This window comes from Boleophthalmus pectinirostris, unplaced genomic scaffold, assembly GCF_026225935.1.
Source record: "Boleophthalmus pectinirostris isolate CB_2022bp ecotype Guang Dong unplaced genomic scaffold, ASM2622593v1 HiC_scaffold_7, whole genome shotgun sequence".
Classification (NCBI taxonomy): Eukaryota; Metazoa; Chordata; class Actinopteri; order Gobiiformes; family Gobiidae; genus Boleophthalmus; species Boleophthalmus pectinirostris.
In genome coordinates, this window is record NW_026571473.1 from 38,922,549 (window position 1) to 38,939,832 (window position 17,284).

The 17,284-nt window shown below is 40.5% G+C and overlaps 1 protein-coding gene across 6 annotated transcripts in view; it reads right to left on the reverse strand.

Moving 5' to 3' along the window:
* Positions 1-16,131, reverse strand: part of LOC110174683 (interferon-induced protein 44-like) — a 23,442-nt gene extending 7,311 nt beyond the window's left edge. The window contains exons 1-8 of one of the 6 annotated variants that reach the window (XM_055165168.1): positions 16,051-16,131; positions 11,679-12,164; positions 10,800-10,848; positions 9,906-10,101; positions 9,315-9,467; positions 9,003-9,174; positions 8,834-8,934; positions 6,457-7,541 (exon numbers count right to left, since the gene is read on the reverse strand). In XM_055165168.1, coding sequence (XP_055021143.1) covers positions 7,350-7,541; positions 8,834-8,934; positions 9,003-9,174; positions 9,315-9,467; positions 9,906-10,101; positions 10,800-10,848; positions 11,679-12,156 — 1,341 coding nt within the window. In that variant the 5' untranslated portion in view covers positions 12,157-12,164; positions 16,051-16,131 and the 3' untranslated portion in view covers positions 6,457-7,349. Of the gene's footprint in view, positions 1-336; positions 574-737; positions 804-6,456; positions 7,542-8,833; positions 8,935-9,002; positions 9,175-9,314; positions 9,468-9,905; positions 10,102-10,799; positions 10,849-11,678; positions 12,165-16,050 lie in introns of those variants that run through there. The other 5 variants (XM_055165173.1, XM_055165167.1, XM_055165169.1 and 2 more) reach the window with 5 other exon arrangements.
* Positions 16,132-17,284: the final 1,153 nt, after the last annotated feature.

Sequence of the window (17,284 nt, forward strand, 5' to 3'; positions counted from 1 at the left end):
AAATCATAACATAAGATGTTTTGTGTGATAAAAGAAAATAAAAAGCCCAGACTTTATTTATTTAACTAAATTAAAAATATTATTGATAGAAGACGAGGAGACACGTCCACACAGCAGGATTTAGTCCTTTTCAATCCTGTTTGAGACATAGTTTAGATCTGGTTTAGTCCTGGTTTAGATTTAGTTTAGACTTGGTTTAGTTTCCGGCAATGAGTGGAATTACCAAAAAAAAAAAAAAAAAATTAAATAAAAGGGGGGTACAGCCCAAAATGTGAAAACAGGAAAATCACGCCGTGTAATCCGTTTATTTCAACAAAGTAACTGTAATCCAATTACCACTCACTGAAACAGTAACTGTAACTGAATACAGTTACTCATCATTTGTACTCTGATTACATAACTCCGGTACATGTAATCTGTTACTCCCCAACGCTGGTCACGTGACTGTCTCAGGAGCACATTGTACTGATGGTAAACGCACAAATACAACAACAGACGCTCGGGTCTAAAGTCAAACCGCGCATCTTCAGTCCGGAGCAGATTCAGCGTGTGGTCCACAGTCCAGGCGTGTCACTGCGCAGATACAGTGAGTCACGAGACGTGATAAGAAAAAGAAAAATGTAAGTTTGAGGAGCGCAGCTTTAAAACAACAGCACACGAGACAGAGGAGGAAGGAGATGGACTATGATGTAAATAAATCAACATTGAAATAAAAGTAGCATAAACTCATAACGTACCGAAAAACACACTGCAGTTTCCCGTGAGGACGACAGTTTCGATTTCCAACACAAATGACCAGAAACGAAACTAACAGAGCAGAACCTCCGGAAGTGCATTTCAAAATAAAAGCTTGGAGCGTAGATTAGAGTTGAACAATAAAAACATCACACAGTGACATCTGAAGTGTAATAAACCAGAGGGATTTAACTATGCATCGAGCAAAATAATATAGACAGTTTAATAAATAAAAATATAAATAACAGACAGTGGATTTTACAGAGTTCACTTTAAAACTGTAATACTTTGTGGTTGTTAAAATCTGTTCAGGTTCAGGTACAACACCAACAATCGTCATACAACAGTATAACATCAACATCGTCAACAGTTATCAGCGAGTTTTAGCTTTTCAAAGTAACGTTTTTGATCCTCAACATTCAGTGACTTGGAGTAAGATGATGAAGTCTTGTCAAAACAATAAAATGCCAAAACCCACTACAAAATAAGACGAGTTATCTCATGATGGACAAACGCTCCGCAACTGTCGACACAAACGAGCAGCCCCACTGATTTTTTGAAAGTGATGTAAACAAAAACAACATGGGCCTGTCCATCTATTGCCAATTTTGCTCTTACCAGCCAACATATTTAACCTATTGTTTTTGGCTGGATTCTTCATAAATGTCACTAAAAGACGGTATAAGCTGCTGCTGGCGATGACGTTTGAAGCTCAACCAATCAGAAGCAGAATTCGGCGAACTGTATGGTGTTTAAGTATACATTTTAGGTATCTTTACTTTACTTAAGTACATTTTACAGTGGATACTTTTTACTTTTACTTCACTACTACTTTGAGAGCAGGTATCTGTACTTTCTACTCCTCTACATTTTTTATTATTTTGAGAGCTGCTGAAAAGGCTGAGCATTTATTTTTAACACGTTCATAACTTGAGCAAACAAAAATACACAAATAGAAACTTCTGGAAAAATTATGGATTCAGTTGCTTCCATTGAAGAAAACACAAAACACAAATCTGCATCAGAATCACTACATCTGAAGTTTTATTAGATCTCAAAATCTTTGCTAAATACTATTACTTTTTACTCTTGAAGTACATTTATAAAGAGGTACTTTAATATTTTTACTTAAGTAGATTTTTTCATGTGATACTTTCAGTTTTACTTGAGTATTTTTTAAGTATAAGGGTCAGTCCATATGAAATCAGCCGCCCTCCCCTATGAGCCGTCTCAGATTTGGCTGAAAAAAAATTCTAAAAATTTCTAAAATCACCAAATGAAAGAATCTCAAATTTTAGCTCAATCCCGTGAGTCATTCATGAGTTATGGCCCGTTGAAATTTTGGGGCCATGCTCAGCCTTAATTTATAATCATGTTTCAGAGACCAGAACTTCATCAAAAATAGAGATAGGAAGCTGAAATATTGTATTATTGTAGATTCTTGGTCATAGATTCTGTTTCTGTTGTCAAATATTGTGTATCTTTATTAAGGGGGGCGCTGTGGGCCCCCAAAATCTCACATTTGGTTGCCGCTCAAATTTTATTTATTTTTTTCACTTTTTGAGGTCCAAGCAGATATTTACAAACTGACAGTTGAACCTGAATATTTGAGAGAATGACCTTTTCTGACAACAATCTCACACTTTTCTGAGTTTTCATGTGGACGGTGCAGAGTCCCAAATATGATCACAGACCAAATGTGATCTTTTTGGCCCCTTCTTTGGAGCCTCGGTTCCCCATGTAGCAGAGATACATGTTGATAAGAGAAACTTTGGCATATTCTGATTAGTTTAAAGTAATAAAACATCTACTATTAACTTCCTTCATTTCAACAAAATTTTTGAAAATGAGTCTCACGGGTCATTTTTGGTGGAACTTTTCCACCTGTTAGAAAAGTTCAGATTCAGATTCAGAAAACTTTATTGATCCCCACAGGGCAATTCAATTACCTTTAATAGACTTAGACACTATTTGCTTGTTATAAGGGAAGACAGTTGGAGATTATTTGTGGTACATTGTTTGTGATGGTTTTGGTGACACTGCAAGGACCAGTCTTCAGGTACTGACGGCAATCAAATATTGACCACACTCCAGATGTTTGTGTGGGCTTCACAAAACATAAAGAATGTAAAGTTTTTCTAATACATTACACACCATGAACTTACTTCCAAACAAGAAGAGTGCTGCAGCAAGACAAAGACTGTGAATGGTACTAGATCACACCACAGTTTCATTCCAGTGTCAAATGGAGAATATCTCAAGATAATTGATGTCCTGAAGTTTCAGTTTCTGACATACAAAATGAGACTGTGTCAGATTTCTGTCTGTACCAGCAGGTCAATACATGCATGTGTTTATGACATCAGGTGGTTCATTGGGAATATTTCAGAGCATTCAGATGAACACAGTGATGTTTATGTGAGATTCATGAATGGAGATGACAGAACCCTCATGTGTCCTCCTGAACATCGACAGAACCATGTTGGATCCCATTTCAGAACAGAATCTGTTTTATTAAAGAAGAGCACAAAATTATCGCCTTGACACTGCAGATTCAAACAGGATCCAGACATTACATCTGAAGTTCATTAGTCGAGAGGAACACTTAGTGTGCAAGATCCCAATACAGATGATCTACATGTAGGCGGCAAATGGGCCAGAATGGGCAGATTTTTCCAGTATGTTGGTGTAACGAACGACCTGTTCGTTACGTAGTAATTATTACACGTGCACTTTCATTCACTTTGCACTTTATATATATTTACATTGCACCTTATAGCACGCAGCACTTATAAGATACGCTAATTTGCACATATAAAGAATTGCACACATTTGTATTGTTTTAATAATATATATATTTATAGAAAACTTTGAGTGGGTGTCACGTGGGCCCGGTCGGACGGGCACCGGTCTGCGGAGATACACCAAACATTACAATTGGGTATTGTGCAATATATGTGCCTCATTTTAAATGAGTTGTGTCTTGTGTGTGTTTGTGTGTGTGTCATGTGGGTATTTTAGAGTGTGAGAGTGGGATGTGTGTGCATGTTTGTTATTTGTTAGTGCTTTTACTTACTCGTGTCTTCTGTCCAGGTGTCTGGAGGAAAGATTCCCCGGGGAACCAGACACCTTTTAAGAGTTCCGGGCCGACTCATCACGGCGGACATTGGGGGGGAATGGAACTCGTTTTTAATTGGGATATTCATGTTGTGTTTTATTAGGAATTAGTTTTAGGGTTTTATTTTTTTTTTGTATTTGGGTTTTATATAGTTTCTTTGGCTATGGGTATTTTATTGGAGTATTTTAACTTAGTTTTATACAGCTAAGGTTATTTTACACCCCTTGGAGTTTTAATGGTTTTATCCAGTAGTATATAAGGCGCCTGATTAGATCGTTCTATGTTCTGCTGCTGGAGAGACCTGCTGCTCCTTATCCTCCCTGCACTTTTTGCACTGGCACTTCTGGAATATTGGAAAAAAATAAATTAAAAAAATGTGGACCACGCTAAACCTGCCTCCATCATCTTTTCTGGTGTTTCTCACTGCAATCCAGCCGCTCTACCCGTCCTGGTCACAGTTGGTATTTTCCGCTGAGGTTGTTTTTCACACTGAATTTTTAAAATGTAATTTCTAGCAGCTGAACAAATAACAGATCAGATTAGTTTATATTGGTAACTTTTGAGTCAGTATCAAATTTTTCCTTGTTAATATTACTGCCTTCTTGTAATATTTTTGTGCAAAAATAATATACATATGGTGATACTGAAAGTCATGGTTATAGAATCAGAGACTTTGTGATTTAACAGGAAATGAATATTCCAATTGTAATTTGCCGTTGATTAGTTTCCAACAACACTGTCTTAACTTTTGTTGCTTTATTTATACACCATGAAAAGCTGTTTCTTTGTGAGATTACAAATGATCTTTCTCAAATAAAAATAGAATAAATAATGCAAACAAACCTTTTTTCATAATTTTTAATAGTTGAATTGTCTCAAAGGATTAATTCCAAACAATGTACCACAAATAATCTCCAACTGTCTTCCCTTGGGTATTGACCGAAAGGACAAGATCGCGGATACAAGCGGCCAAAATGAGTTTCCTCCGCAGGGTGTCTGGGCGTCTCCCTTAGAGACAGGGTGAGGAGCTCAGTCACACGGGAGGAGCTCGGAGTAGAGCCGCTGCTCCTTCACGTTGAGAGGAGCCAGTTGAGGCTCGGGCATCTTTTCCGGATGCCTCCTGGACGCCTCCCTCGGGAGGTGTTCTGGGCATGTCCCACTGGGAGGAGGCCCCGGGGAAGACCCAGGACACGCTGGAGGGACTATGTTTCTCGGCTGGCCTGGGAACGCCTTGGGGTCCCCCCAGAAGAGCTGGAGGAAGTGTGCGTGGAAAGGGAAGTCTGGGAGTCCCTGCTTAGACTGCTGCCTCCGCGACCCGGCCCCGGATAAGCGGAAGAAAATGGAAAATGTCTTCCCTTGTAACAAACAAATAGTGTTTAAGACTATTAAAAGTAAATGAACTTTTCTAACAGGTGGAAAAGTCCCTAAGCTCCACAAAATAATGACCCATGAGACTCATTTTCAAAAATTCAGTTTGAAATGAAGGAAGTTAATAGTGGATGCTTTTTTATAACTTTAAACTAATCAGAATATGTCAAAGTTTATCTGGTATTTTTATCAACATCTAACTGTGTCACATGGGGAACCAAGGGTCCAAAGAAGGAGCCAAAAATATCATATTTGATCTGTGACCATATTTAAGACGCTACACCGTCCACATGAAAACTCAGAAAAGTGTGAGGTTGTTGTCAGAAATGGTCGTTCTCTCAAATATTCAGGTTCAACAGTTAGTTTGTAAATATCTGCTTGGAGTAGAAAGATCTTGGACCTCAAAAATTGAAAAAAATAAAAAATAAGCTGAACCAAATGTGAGATTTTGGGGGCCCACAGCGCCCCGTTAATAAAGATACTCAATGTTTGACAACAGATTCCGAATCTATGACCAAGAATCTACAATAATACAAAGCTTCAGCTTCCTAGCTCTATTTTTGATGAAGTTCTGGTGTCTCAAACATGATTATAAATTAAGGCTTCCGAAAAAGTGAACATGGCCCCAAAATTTCAACGGGCCATAACTCAGGAATGACTCAAGGGATTGAGCTATAATTTGAGATTATTTCATTTGGTGATTTTAGAAATTTTTTGAAAATTTTTCAGCCAAATCTGAGATGGGTCATAGGGGAGATTTCTTGAAAACGGCTGATTTCATACAGACAGACCCATAAGTAAGAAAATTATGTACTTCTTCCACCACTGGGTCCGGGTGCAAGAAATTAAGAACAAAAAGTTTTGGAATTTGGAAAAATTACTCCTCAAGGTAGAGTAATTAATACGTCTTTCTTTTTTATTGTCTTTATTAACTCTGAATACATAAAATATTTAAAGGTGCACTGTATAAGTTGTCTGGTGGAGGGTCCGTCACCTGCAATGGGGCAAATGATTCACCCTAACCCCAACCAAAAAGTTACACAATGCACCTTAGTAATTAGTATTTACAAATCAAATGTGCAAATTATGGTATTTTTCACCAATATAAAACAATAAATATGAAGGTCAAATTCTTTTAATTTAATATACTCCTCTAATTAAACAGAAAAAAATAAGAAAAATCCTAGTTGATCTGACCTGATTTCACTGATTTCCTGAAAATAAACACTACAGACTTATTTAATTGAATAATATTAAGAAGGCAAGGCAAGGCAAGTTTATTTGTATAGCACAATTCGTACACAAAGTAATTCAAAGTGCTTTACAGAATAAGAAATACATTAAAATCATAATAAAAACAAATCAAAACATAAATAATCATGAAGATTAAAACTGAAAAAGAGAGACATAAATTGGAGAGAAGAGTGCGGAATGAAAAGTGTTTCTGAAGTATTGCTGAACTCGGCTCTAAACTTTGTGCTTTTACCCTGTAGCTTCATAAGACTGTATGTACCCCATGAGCTGATCACTAAAGGTGCATTGTGTAACTTTTCTGGTGCTTGTTTCTATGGATTTGTCGTTGCTCGGCCTGGAATGTCCCACAGTATGACATTAAACAGCTCTATCCTACATTTATTATTCAATTACTGTTCAGAAATACCTAGAAAAACAGACATTGTGACTGAGCGGGGTCGCCTCTCCACAGATCTGACCCGTAACTCCATCTGGTTTGGTCTCCATGAACACAGAAAGGTTTAGTGTCATACTGCAAAACATTCCAGACAAAGCAAAGAACATCTAAAAGGAGGACAGGGTTTGACGGACTCTTCACCAGAAAAGTGACACAATGTAGCTTTAATGAATCTCTATTTCAAGTTAAATTCCAGTAAAGTGAAAGCAGCTAAACTGGGCAGTACCTGGAGGACTAAAGGAGAGTGAGGGGGAGGACACACTTGGCTGTAATCAGGGCAGTCGTGTGTGATGTCACCAACTACTGGAAATAGCATCAGCACAAACTCTTTTTCAATTTTTGTCCAGAAAACTGCAAATATAATCTAAAGAAAATACAAACGGAATCAAACATGCAAAAGGCCATAACAGTTTAAGTCCACGTTTTGGTACGAGGTGATTACTTGACCTCGGAGTTGCTGAGGCGATCACTGAGTTCGTCGAAGTAATTATCGGCGAATCGCAGAATCTGCTGCAGAGCTGAAAGTACCAGGATGTCCACAGGAAGCTCCAGCTCCAGCTCCTCACTGTAGTTCTTCAGAGGGAGAACACAGGACAGAGGCAGACCCAGACGAGCACTGGCCTCCTGCAACTAAACAACAAACAGTATTAGTATCATAAAGAGAAAATATTATTATTATGTCTGTGTGATCTCTGTTAACACGTGTGTACATGTGTGTACATGCGTGTAGATGTGTGTACATTACATGTGTGTACATGTGTAGATGTGTATACTTGTGTGTACATGTGTGTACATGTGTGTGCATGTGTGTACATGTGTGTACATGTGTATACTTGTGTGTACATGTGTGTACATGTGTGTGTACATGTGTGTACATGTGTGTACATGTGTGTACATGTGTGTACTTGTGTGTACATGTGTGTACATGTGTGTACATGTGTGTACTTGTGTGTACATGTGTGTCCATGTGTGTACATGTGTGTACATGTGTGTAATTTGTCAGTCGTCCAGGTAGAATCGATGGCAAAAGGAGAAATTCAGTTTGTCGACTGGTCGAATACATTTCGCAGTTCATCCAAGCTGCTGCTTCAGTTCTGTAGATCTGTAGAAGTGTACAAGTGTAGACCTGTAGAAGTGTAGACCTGTAGAAGTGTAGAAGTGTACAAGTGTAGACCTGTAGAAGTGTAGACCTGTAGAAGTGTAGAAGTGTACAAGTGTAGACCTGTAGAAGTGTAGACCTGTAGAAGTGTAGACCTGTAGAAGTGTAGACCTGTAGAAGTGTAGAAGTGTAGAAGTGTAGAAGCAGGTCTGTCACTGGTGCCCTGTGTGTTTCACAGATGGGAGCAGGTTCACCCTGAGCACTTGAGATACACTTGCATCACTGGCCTCATGTGGCTAGAGTCCACAGCAGAACCTGGAGGACGACTGTCCCTCGTGATCATCTGACTTAAACCTGATAGAAAACTTCTGGAACATGTTTGGGTCCATCAGACGCCTCCAGGTTCCTCCTGAGACTCTACAGGAGCTCAGTGACGCTCTCACACAGATCTGAGAGGAAATCCCACAGGACTCCACCTGTTGTGTCATTAGGAGCGAGACACGATGATGTTAAACATTCACACAAGCACATGAGGCCACACATGAGACCGAGAAGTATTCTGAGTGGCAGAAATTAAAATTTTGGCAAAATGACCGAGCCATCACATCACTATTTCACTTTGATTTTGATGGTGTCCTCTGTGGCTCAAAATGTTATTTCCATAAAAAGGTGCATCCTTTTGTTCCTCAGACATCGGCCTGTCCATGTTTGTATAAATATCAGTATATTTAGTTTTCACATTGACATGTGACGTGTTGATGTGTTGTATGTGCTGCAACACAGACTTTTCGATTCATTTGGATTGAAATAAAGACTCGATTACCAGGTCCTTGATATATGGGCTCTTGTAGACGCTGGTCAGATCCTCCTTCACTATGGGACAGGCCTCGTCCACTTTGGTGACCAGGGCCAGCTGAGGGATGCCTGCACAGACACACTCACATTCAGAGTCATGACACACCACACGTGGACACTAGGGGGCGCACACTGACCCAGCAGGTTGGCTTTGCGACGCACAGCGGCGAGTTTGGCCTCCAGTTTGTCAGGCATGATGGAGATCTTACATCCATCCAGGACAAAGACCAAACAATGAATCTTGTCTTTGAGCTCAGGAGACGAACGATATCCATGAGTCTCAGAGTGAAGAGGAGCAGAGGCATTGAACTGAGGACGAGGAGGAGAGGAAGAGGAGGAGAGGAAGAGGAGAGGGGGAGGAAGAGGAGGAGAGGAAGAGGAGAGGGGGAGGAAGAGGAGAGCTGTTTAGGTCACATGACAATTGTTTGATTAAGGAGAGAGAGTTTTACCTGGTAACAGTTCGGCATGTGGCCTTTGAGGATGCTGGTGATGTCCTCGATATCAAGCCCCGCCCCCGTGCTGTCCTCCAATCCCATGGTGTCACACAGGATGATTGGCAGCGGCTTTCCTTCACGTCCGGCTTTCACCGAGTATGTGCGGAACTGAGGAGGACACAAAACACTTTAGTCAGCTGCCTCCTCAGACGTGGTGCTTAAACTGCAGAAGCCTCTGGAGGCAGCACACATCCACAAAACTGCAGATTTACCTTGTTTGCCCGAACACTGCCAGAGCAGTAGATAATAGTTCAACTAGGGCTGCAACTACAATCATTTTGTTATCGATTCATCTATGTAACCATTAAAGAGTCGTTTCTAAAGGTGCCGCGTCGCCGCGATCTACATGTGGCACATGTGGTTTTCCTAGTCGCCATCTTCAATTACTAATAATAATCACAGTGACTGCAGCTCTAATTAAAACCACATGTACAGTTTAGTGAAGAAAAAACGTATTTAGTGTTTAGTTCCACTTTAAATCATAGAGGTTGATATAAGACGTGGGTGGCCTGGGTGTTGTGTCCATCTTGGTGTCTTGTGTAGTACCTGTGTGGTGAGGCTGGTGGCGCTGGATCCTGCCATGGCCTGGATGGTCACATGACCTCTGAACACAGAGTTGATGGAGTTGAAGAAGCTGGACTTTCCGGCACCCACGGGTCCCATGAGCAGCACCCTCACCTTGGACACAGAGCTGCAGAGAGGCTTGTACGAGGAGACAGTGTCCATGAGCTCCCGCCTCCTCCTGCACAGAGACAGAACATTACAGTACACACAGTACACACAGTACACACAGTAGGTTACTCTACTGTACTCTACAGTATCTGTTTTTAATATTCATCTTGATTTATGAACAAAATAGCTAAATAAAAACCCAGGATCTTGTAAAGTGGGTTAAAACAAAGATTTTAAGACCAAAACGACGTGGCTCACAGGAGCAGTTACAGAGAAAGAAGCGATGTTTTTTTCAATAGAACGTGAACTGGAGCCAGAGTCGATGGAGCTGGAAGCACACCCATGCCCTCTACCTATTTGGAAACTTGACGGCTAGTGGGTTTATTTATTTAACCCTCTACAGCTCAAAAAAATGACAAAATGACAAAATATCCCCCAAATGCAAAGAAACTGTGCACGTAATAAATACTGATAGTTGAGTTTTCCGGGGAGGACTTCCTTCAGGAAAACGCTTTATTGATTTTGGAGCATGTCCCATAGCTGCGCTTGGATTATCCATTTCACTACATTTCCACTAACCCTGTTTTTTCATCTTGGTAAAAAATGATCACTACACTAGTCCATCTCAAAAAATAAGAACATCATGAAAATGTTCAATAATTGTTGTCACTCTTTTCAGAACGTTAAATCTATTCTGATTTTATGAGATGGACCAGTACTCAATAATAGTAAAATGAAGATGACACCACTGCATCACTGGGCACTTACTCTGAAAGCCAAACCATGGGCCTCCAGGGCTTCTCCAGCTCCACGTTCTCTGTCAAACACAACATGAGGAACATGAGGAACATGAGGAACATTAGAGACAAACACACAGCTCTGTGGCTCCACCTGGCATCACCACATTACCGTTGAGTAACAGGTTCAGAGTCTACACTCTGAAGTTCATAAATTCTGAAGTTGGATATATTCAGGGTTGTAGTGGGCGTGGTACACGGGGATACACCGTCCACCCATTTTATAACAAATATAAAATAGCTACAACTTAAATGTCAAACCGGAGCTACTGACAATGATGAAAACAACCTGCACAGGCTCATGAAATCTGCACTACTGTCCTATGTGACCTGAGACATGAGGGACCAGCCACCCAGGGCACCACCTTGTGGGGGGCGGCATGAGACAACCCAGTCCTCACTTTTTTAAATTTTTATTTTATTGGGATCTTACCCAGGGCGCCATTCAGTGTAGCATCACAAACAATCTATATGACACCTGTGTGTACTTTGGCATGAGTGAGGGGGGTGTTATTATGCCCCTAAAGCAGATTATGACACTAAAGCAGACACTGTACACACTGTACACACAGTGTCTGCTTTAGAACCTGAGCTGCAATACATAAATGAAAGGCTCAAGAATTCAGCTTTAAATTCAAAGTTCAGTCAATCCCTCTGCAGCTCAAATCTAAAGAAGACCATTAACACCTGAAAATAATAATACAAAAGCCTCACAGGAAGTCATTATTATTTGTCTGAAAAAATGCAAACACTAAATCTATAGTTCCATCTTTCATATACTGAACAATAAGTGGATCTGGTGATTATTGTAACAGGTGTATGACAGGTGCTGTGTAAGTGAAGGAGTTACCTTCCACCTGGTAAACCTCACACTCGATCAGCTGCAGGTCGTTGCCGTGCATTTCTGCAGGAGAGATGGCCGTGTAGTATTTTCCTGAATTAGTGTAAACAACATTTGCGCCTCCATTCATGAGAATCAAACTTTCTGCAAAGTATGGGCCTGTGTTATTGATCATTTTGACGGCATAGCCACTGTTGGTGGTGGGATATTTGAGCAGAGCGTCTCCTTTAAAGGTAAACAGAAAGGCCTTTGGATCGTTGACATAATTCCCGGCCTGAGTGAAGGAGACGTTGGTGTATCCTCCGAACACGTATCCGGAGCTGTTGTATCCCACAGAGATGGAGGGGCCTCGGCCGTCACAGCGCTGATGAAACGCTGCTCCAGTGAAGCCGTGGATGGAAGCTTTAAAGAGCAGCTTCAGCTTCACTCCTCCTCCCAGCTCCCGGCACAGCGCCCTCTGCTGGACCCTCGTCAGGTTGGAGTTCATGACAACAGCTTCAAGAGAAAAGAAAGAAAAGAGTAGTTTGAGGATGTGATTAAAGCAGAGCTATTCTGAAAATAAAGACTTTTGTTACAGTATGTTACAGTTTTTTCTTTTTCTTTTACCCTGTGAAGTTTTATTTGGAGTGATTCATGTTGTTTTATTCTCCTGTATTTAAAACATCACTGCTCAGATCTGCCCGTTTTCATCGTCCCTGGTACACGCCCACTGCTCTGCTCTCTTCATCCTTCTCCAGTTTATTTTTTTATCAGTGACACGTGGAGGATTCAGCGGCGTCGTTTCATCATTTTAGTGTAAATCATCAGGGGGCCGACAGCACCCGACGTTTGTCCCCTGAGGAAAGCCATAGGCTGAAACGCGTCGGGACTTTGTAAGCTGTCCATTAAGACATGCCGTAAATTATGGCATTTTATTTTAACCAGTGAGTGCCTTGGGTTTTTTAAATCTTTTAAGCACCTGACGCTTTGTTGATGACCACTGGGTAAGTTTTCAGCAAACTTTTTTTAAAATAAATTTTAGGTGAATATTGTGATTTGATATGACCAAATTATAAGATCCAGCGGACACAAGCACAGAAGGTCTGCTTTAATAAAAACATAATGTCCAAAGTAATAGAGATGCACCGATCCAGCTTTTTTCTGCTCTGATACTGATGTACTAGTGTTCATGTCAGATTCAGGATTATACAACATGTCAAACCTGCTGAGCACAAACTCCTCACTGTGAGACAAGCACAGTTCTGTTATTTTATCTGATCAGCTTTCCTCTGTGGTTTCCGTCCCACATATATATATATACATACATATATATATATATACATATATATATATATATATATATATATATATATATATATATATATATATATATATATATATATATATATATATATATATATATATATATAGGGCCTGACCGATATGGATTTTGTTGTGGCTTATATGTACCGATATAATGGGAGTTGGAGCTGCCGATATAATTGCCGATATATTTAGTGATGTAAAAATTCACTGTAAATCTTGAATTGTTTAAAAAAACTTAAGTTTGGCTCTAGTGGATTTTAAACTGGGTTTATTTAGGCAACATTTATTATTATTCTGCCTCTTTACATCATATGTCATAGGACTAAAGCAGGTCTAAAGCAGGTCTAAACCAGAACTGAACCAGGACTGAGTGTCAGGACTCGGTCTCTATCTCTCATCCGTCTCTTGAGCCCAAGATTAGTCCTGGTTTATTTATTTTATGCTGAACTACATCCAAATATGCAAGTTTTTTCTCTCCTATCCACACGCATATTTCTGAAAGTTTTGTTTTCAGCCGCTGCTGCTGTCAAACTACCAAGAGTCTGCACGCGACATGAAGAGAAAAAAGTGAGAGAAAGAGAAAACACAGCTCCCAATAAGGATCAGGCTCCCGTTGTTCTCTTCAAAGAGCCGCTTCGTTCGCGACCGACCCATCACTACTAGCTAGTAAAGAAACTACCGCTATTAGCCTTTAGCCGTAAATACGTGAGCGCCACGGTAATTAATTATATGTGTAAATGTTGATCATTCACACCTCTATTCACAGCTTATTTACATATCAGTGCAGGTCCAGTAACAAATATACGGCCAATATAATCACTTTACAACAGACCAATACAAAACAGTCTGTTGTGAGAACTACAGCAGCTAATCGCTAACCAATCAGAACGAACCAAAACCAGCTTCAAAGTCGACATATTTTCCAACACTCAGCGCTCACACAGGCTCCTCCCACATCACAAGTCTGCACTAATAAACTTAATTTGAATCCAGACTCAAACCGATTGTCCGTAAAAAAAACATAATCTGTGTTGCGGAGTCCGCGGCTGTAACCGCCATCCGCGCATCTCTAGTACGAACACACACACAGACAAATGACTCCACAGATAAACACTGATGACAACAAATGTATGGCTCTTTCATTTACATTTCCAATAAAAGAGCGCTATACTCTACGTTTTAATTCATTAATTAGTTTTGCGTATAACATGCGATTAATCGCTCAAACTCATGCGATTAATCACGATTAAATTTTTTTAATTTTTGCCCAGCCATAATATATATATATATATATATATAAAAAAGTAGGAAGCGAGGAAAGAGAATTGAAAATCAACCCCCACTGAAGACAAATTGTGGACAGAGAGGACAAAGGTGACTGCACAGGCATGTTCTGTACTTGTTGAAATGTTCTGTACTTGTGAGATGTTCTGTACTTGTTGAGATGTTCTGTACTTGTTGAGATGTTCTGTGTTGAGATGTTCTGTACTTGTTGAGATGTTCTGTTCTGTACTTGTTGAGATGTTCTGTACTTGTTGATGTTCTGTACTTGTTGAAATGTTCTGTACTTGTTGAGATGTTCTGTACTTGTTGAGATGTTCTGTACTTGTTGAGATGTTCTGTACTTGTTGAGATGTTCTGTACTTGTTGAGATGTTCTGTACTTGTTGAAATGTTCTGTACTTGTTGAGATGTTCTGTACTTGTTGAAATGTTCTGTACTTGTTGAGATGTTCTGTACTTGTTGAGATGTTCAGTACTTGTTGAAATGTTCTGTACTTGTTGAGATGTTCTGTACTTGTTGAAATGTTCTGTACTTGTTGAGATGTTCTGTACTTGTTGAGATGTTCTGTACTTGTTGAGATGTTCAGTACTTGTTGAAATGTTCTGTACTTGTTGAGATGTTCTGTACTTGTTGAGATGTTCTGTACTTGTTGAAATGTTCTGTACTTGTTGAGATGTTCTGTACTTGTTGAGATGTTCTGTACTTGATGAGATGAAAAAGGATGTGTGTTTTTATTACAATCCGACTCATATTCACGGCGAATAACGAGGAAATTTATTTTGAGGCGCCAAAATGCAAAGATACGAGACACACCCTGTCCCCCTCTGGAGACTATCGATCCTATCGATACGTGAACCGCCCCTGTCCGAGTCTGGACACACTGCACGCGCCAGCGTTTAGGGCCTATTTACAAACCTATTTAGTTGGTTAGTTTCACTGTGGACCTGATACAACCGGCTAAACGCGCCCAGTCAAGTCAAGTCAGATGATCTCTCCCATAAACAAACACAGAGGCAGAGCTGCGCTGCACGTCCCGCTGCAGCTGCAGGTGCAGCCGCTCTCGCCATGACGCGCGGCTGTGGTTTCGCGAGATTACGCGCGTACACTCGTGCAGTGGAGCCAGGGCCGTACGTTTGTTTCTCAATGGGAAATATCATCAGACTTGACTGGGCGCGTTTACAACAGGTCCACAGTAAAAAACTAACCACATGAACAGACTTGGATTTACCGTGTGTACAGGCGGATCACGGCAAACGCCAGGATTTCAGAAGTACATTTCAAAACACTAATGAACAGTTTTTCTAAACCAAACGACACAGAACTGCCCCAGGTGGACGTTGTACTGATGATAAACGCACAAATACAACAATAGACTCGTGCTCTCTGTGTGTTTTGACGAGGACACGCGCCTGCGCTCACGTAGAGCGTCAGAAAACAGGATGGATCCTCTTTTCTGAAATCTACGCGCGCAGGACGCGCTGCTCCATTCCCTCGCCTGGCGCGCGCAGTGGAGCCGCTCTCATTCACTTTTAATGCATTTTAAAAATTAAACGTCCAAAAGTTCCAGTTTTTACTCAGTGGAGACAGATTCAGCGTGTGGTCCACAGTCCAGGCGCGTGTCACTGCAGATACAGTGAGTCTCGAGACGTGATGAGATAAAGAAACATGTTACTAGAACAAAGTTTGAGGAGCACTGATTTAAACAACAGCACATGTGACAGAGGAGGAAGGAGCTGGACTAAAATGTAAATAAATCAACACTGAAATAAAAGTAGCATAAACTCATAACGTACCGAAAACACACAGCAGTTTCCCGTGAGCACGACAGTTTCGATGTTCCAACACAAATGACCAGAAACAGAACAGAGCAGAACCTCCGGAAGTGCATTTCAAAATAAAAGTTTGGAGCGTAGATTAGAGTTAGACAATTCATGTTCATCACACAGTGACATTTGAAGTGGAATAAACCAGAGGGAATTAAAATATGCATCAAGAAAAATAATATAGACAGTTTAATAAATAATAATATAAATATACATTTACTGGGTGTTCCATAAATAACAGACAGTGTCTTTTGCAGAGTTCACTTTAAAACTGTAATATCTTGTGGTTATTAAAATCTGTTCAGGTTCACATTGTTATGATGATACTTTTACTTGTGTATTTTTTGAGTATTTATTTTACTTAAGTAAGAAAATTATGAACTTCTTCCACCGCTGTGTCCAGGTGCAAGAAAATAAGAATAAAAAGTTTTGTAATTTGGAAAAACGACTCCTTAAGTAAAAATAATTAACCTCCTCTTTCTGTTTTATTTTCTTTATTAACTCTGAATACATGAAATATTTAAAGTTGCACTGTGTAACTTTCATTACAAGACCGAGTCCAAGCTCCTTTAAGACCAAGACAAGACCGAGTCCAAGCTCCTTAAGACCAAGACCCAAGTTCAAGACCGAGAGCAAGACAAGACCGAGTCCAAGCTCCAAGAAGACCGAGACCAAGACAAGTCCGAGTCCAAGACCGAGTCCAAGACCAAGACTCAAGACCAAGACAAGACCGAGAGACCGAGTCCAAGCGCCTTCAAGACCGAGACAAGAGACAAGACCAAGTCCAAGCTCCTTTAAGACCAAGACAAGACCAAGTCCAAGCTCCTTCAAGACCGAGACAAGACCGAGACAAGACAGTCCAAGCTCCTTTAAGACCAAGACAAGACCAAGTCCAAGCACCTTCAAGACCGAGACAAGACCAAGTCCAAGCTCCTTCAAGACCGAGACAAGACCGAGTCCAAGCGCCTTCAAGACCGAGTCCAAGCTCCTTTAAGACCAAGACAAGACCGAGACAAGACCGAGTCCAAGCGCCTTCAAGACCGAGACGAGACCAAGACAAGTCCGAGTCCAAGCACCTTCAAGACCGAGACAAGACCAAGTCCAAGCTCCTTCAAGACCGAGACAAGACCAAGTCCAAGCTCCTTCAAGACCGAGACAAGACCGAGACAAGACCAAGTCCAAGCTCCTTCAAGACCGAGACAAG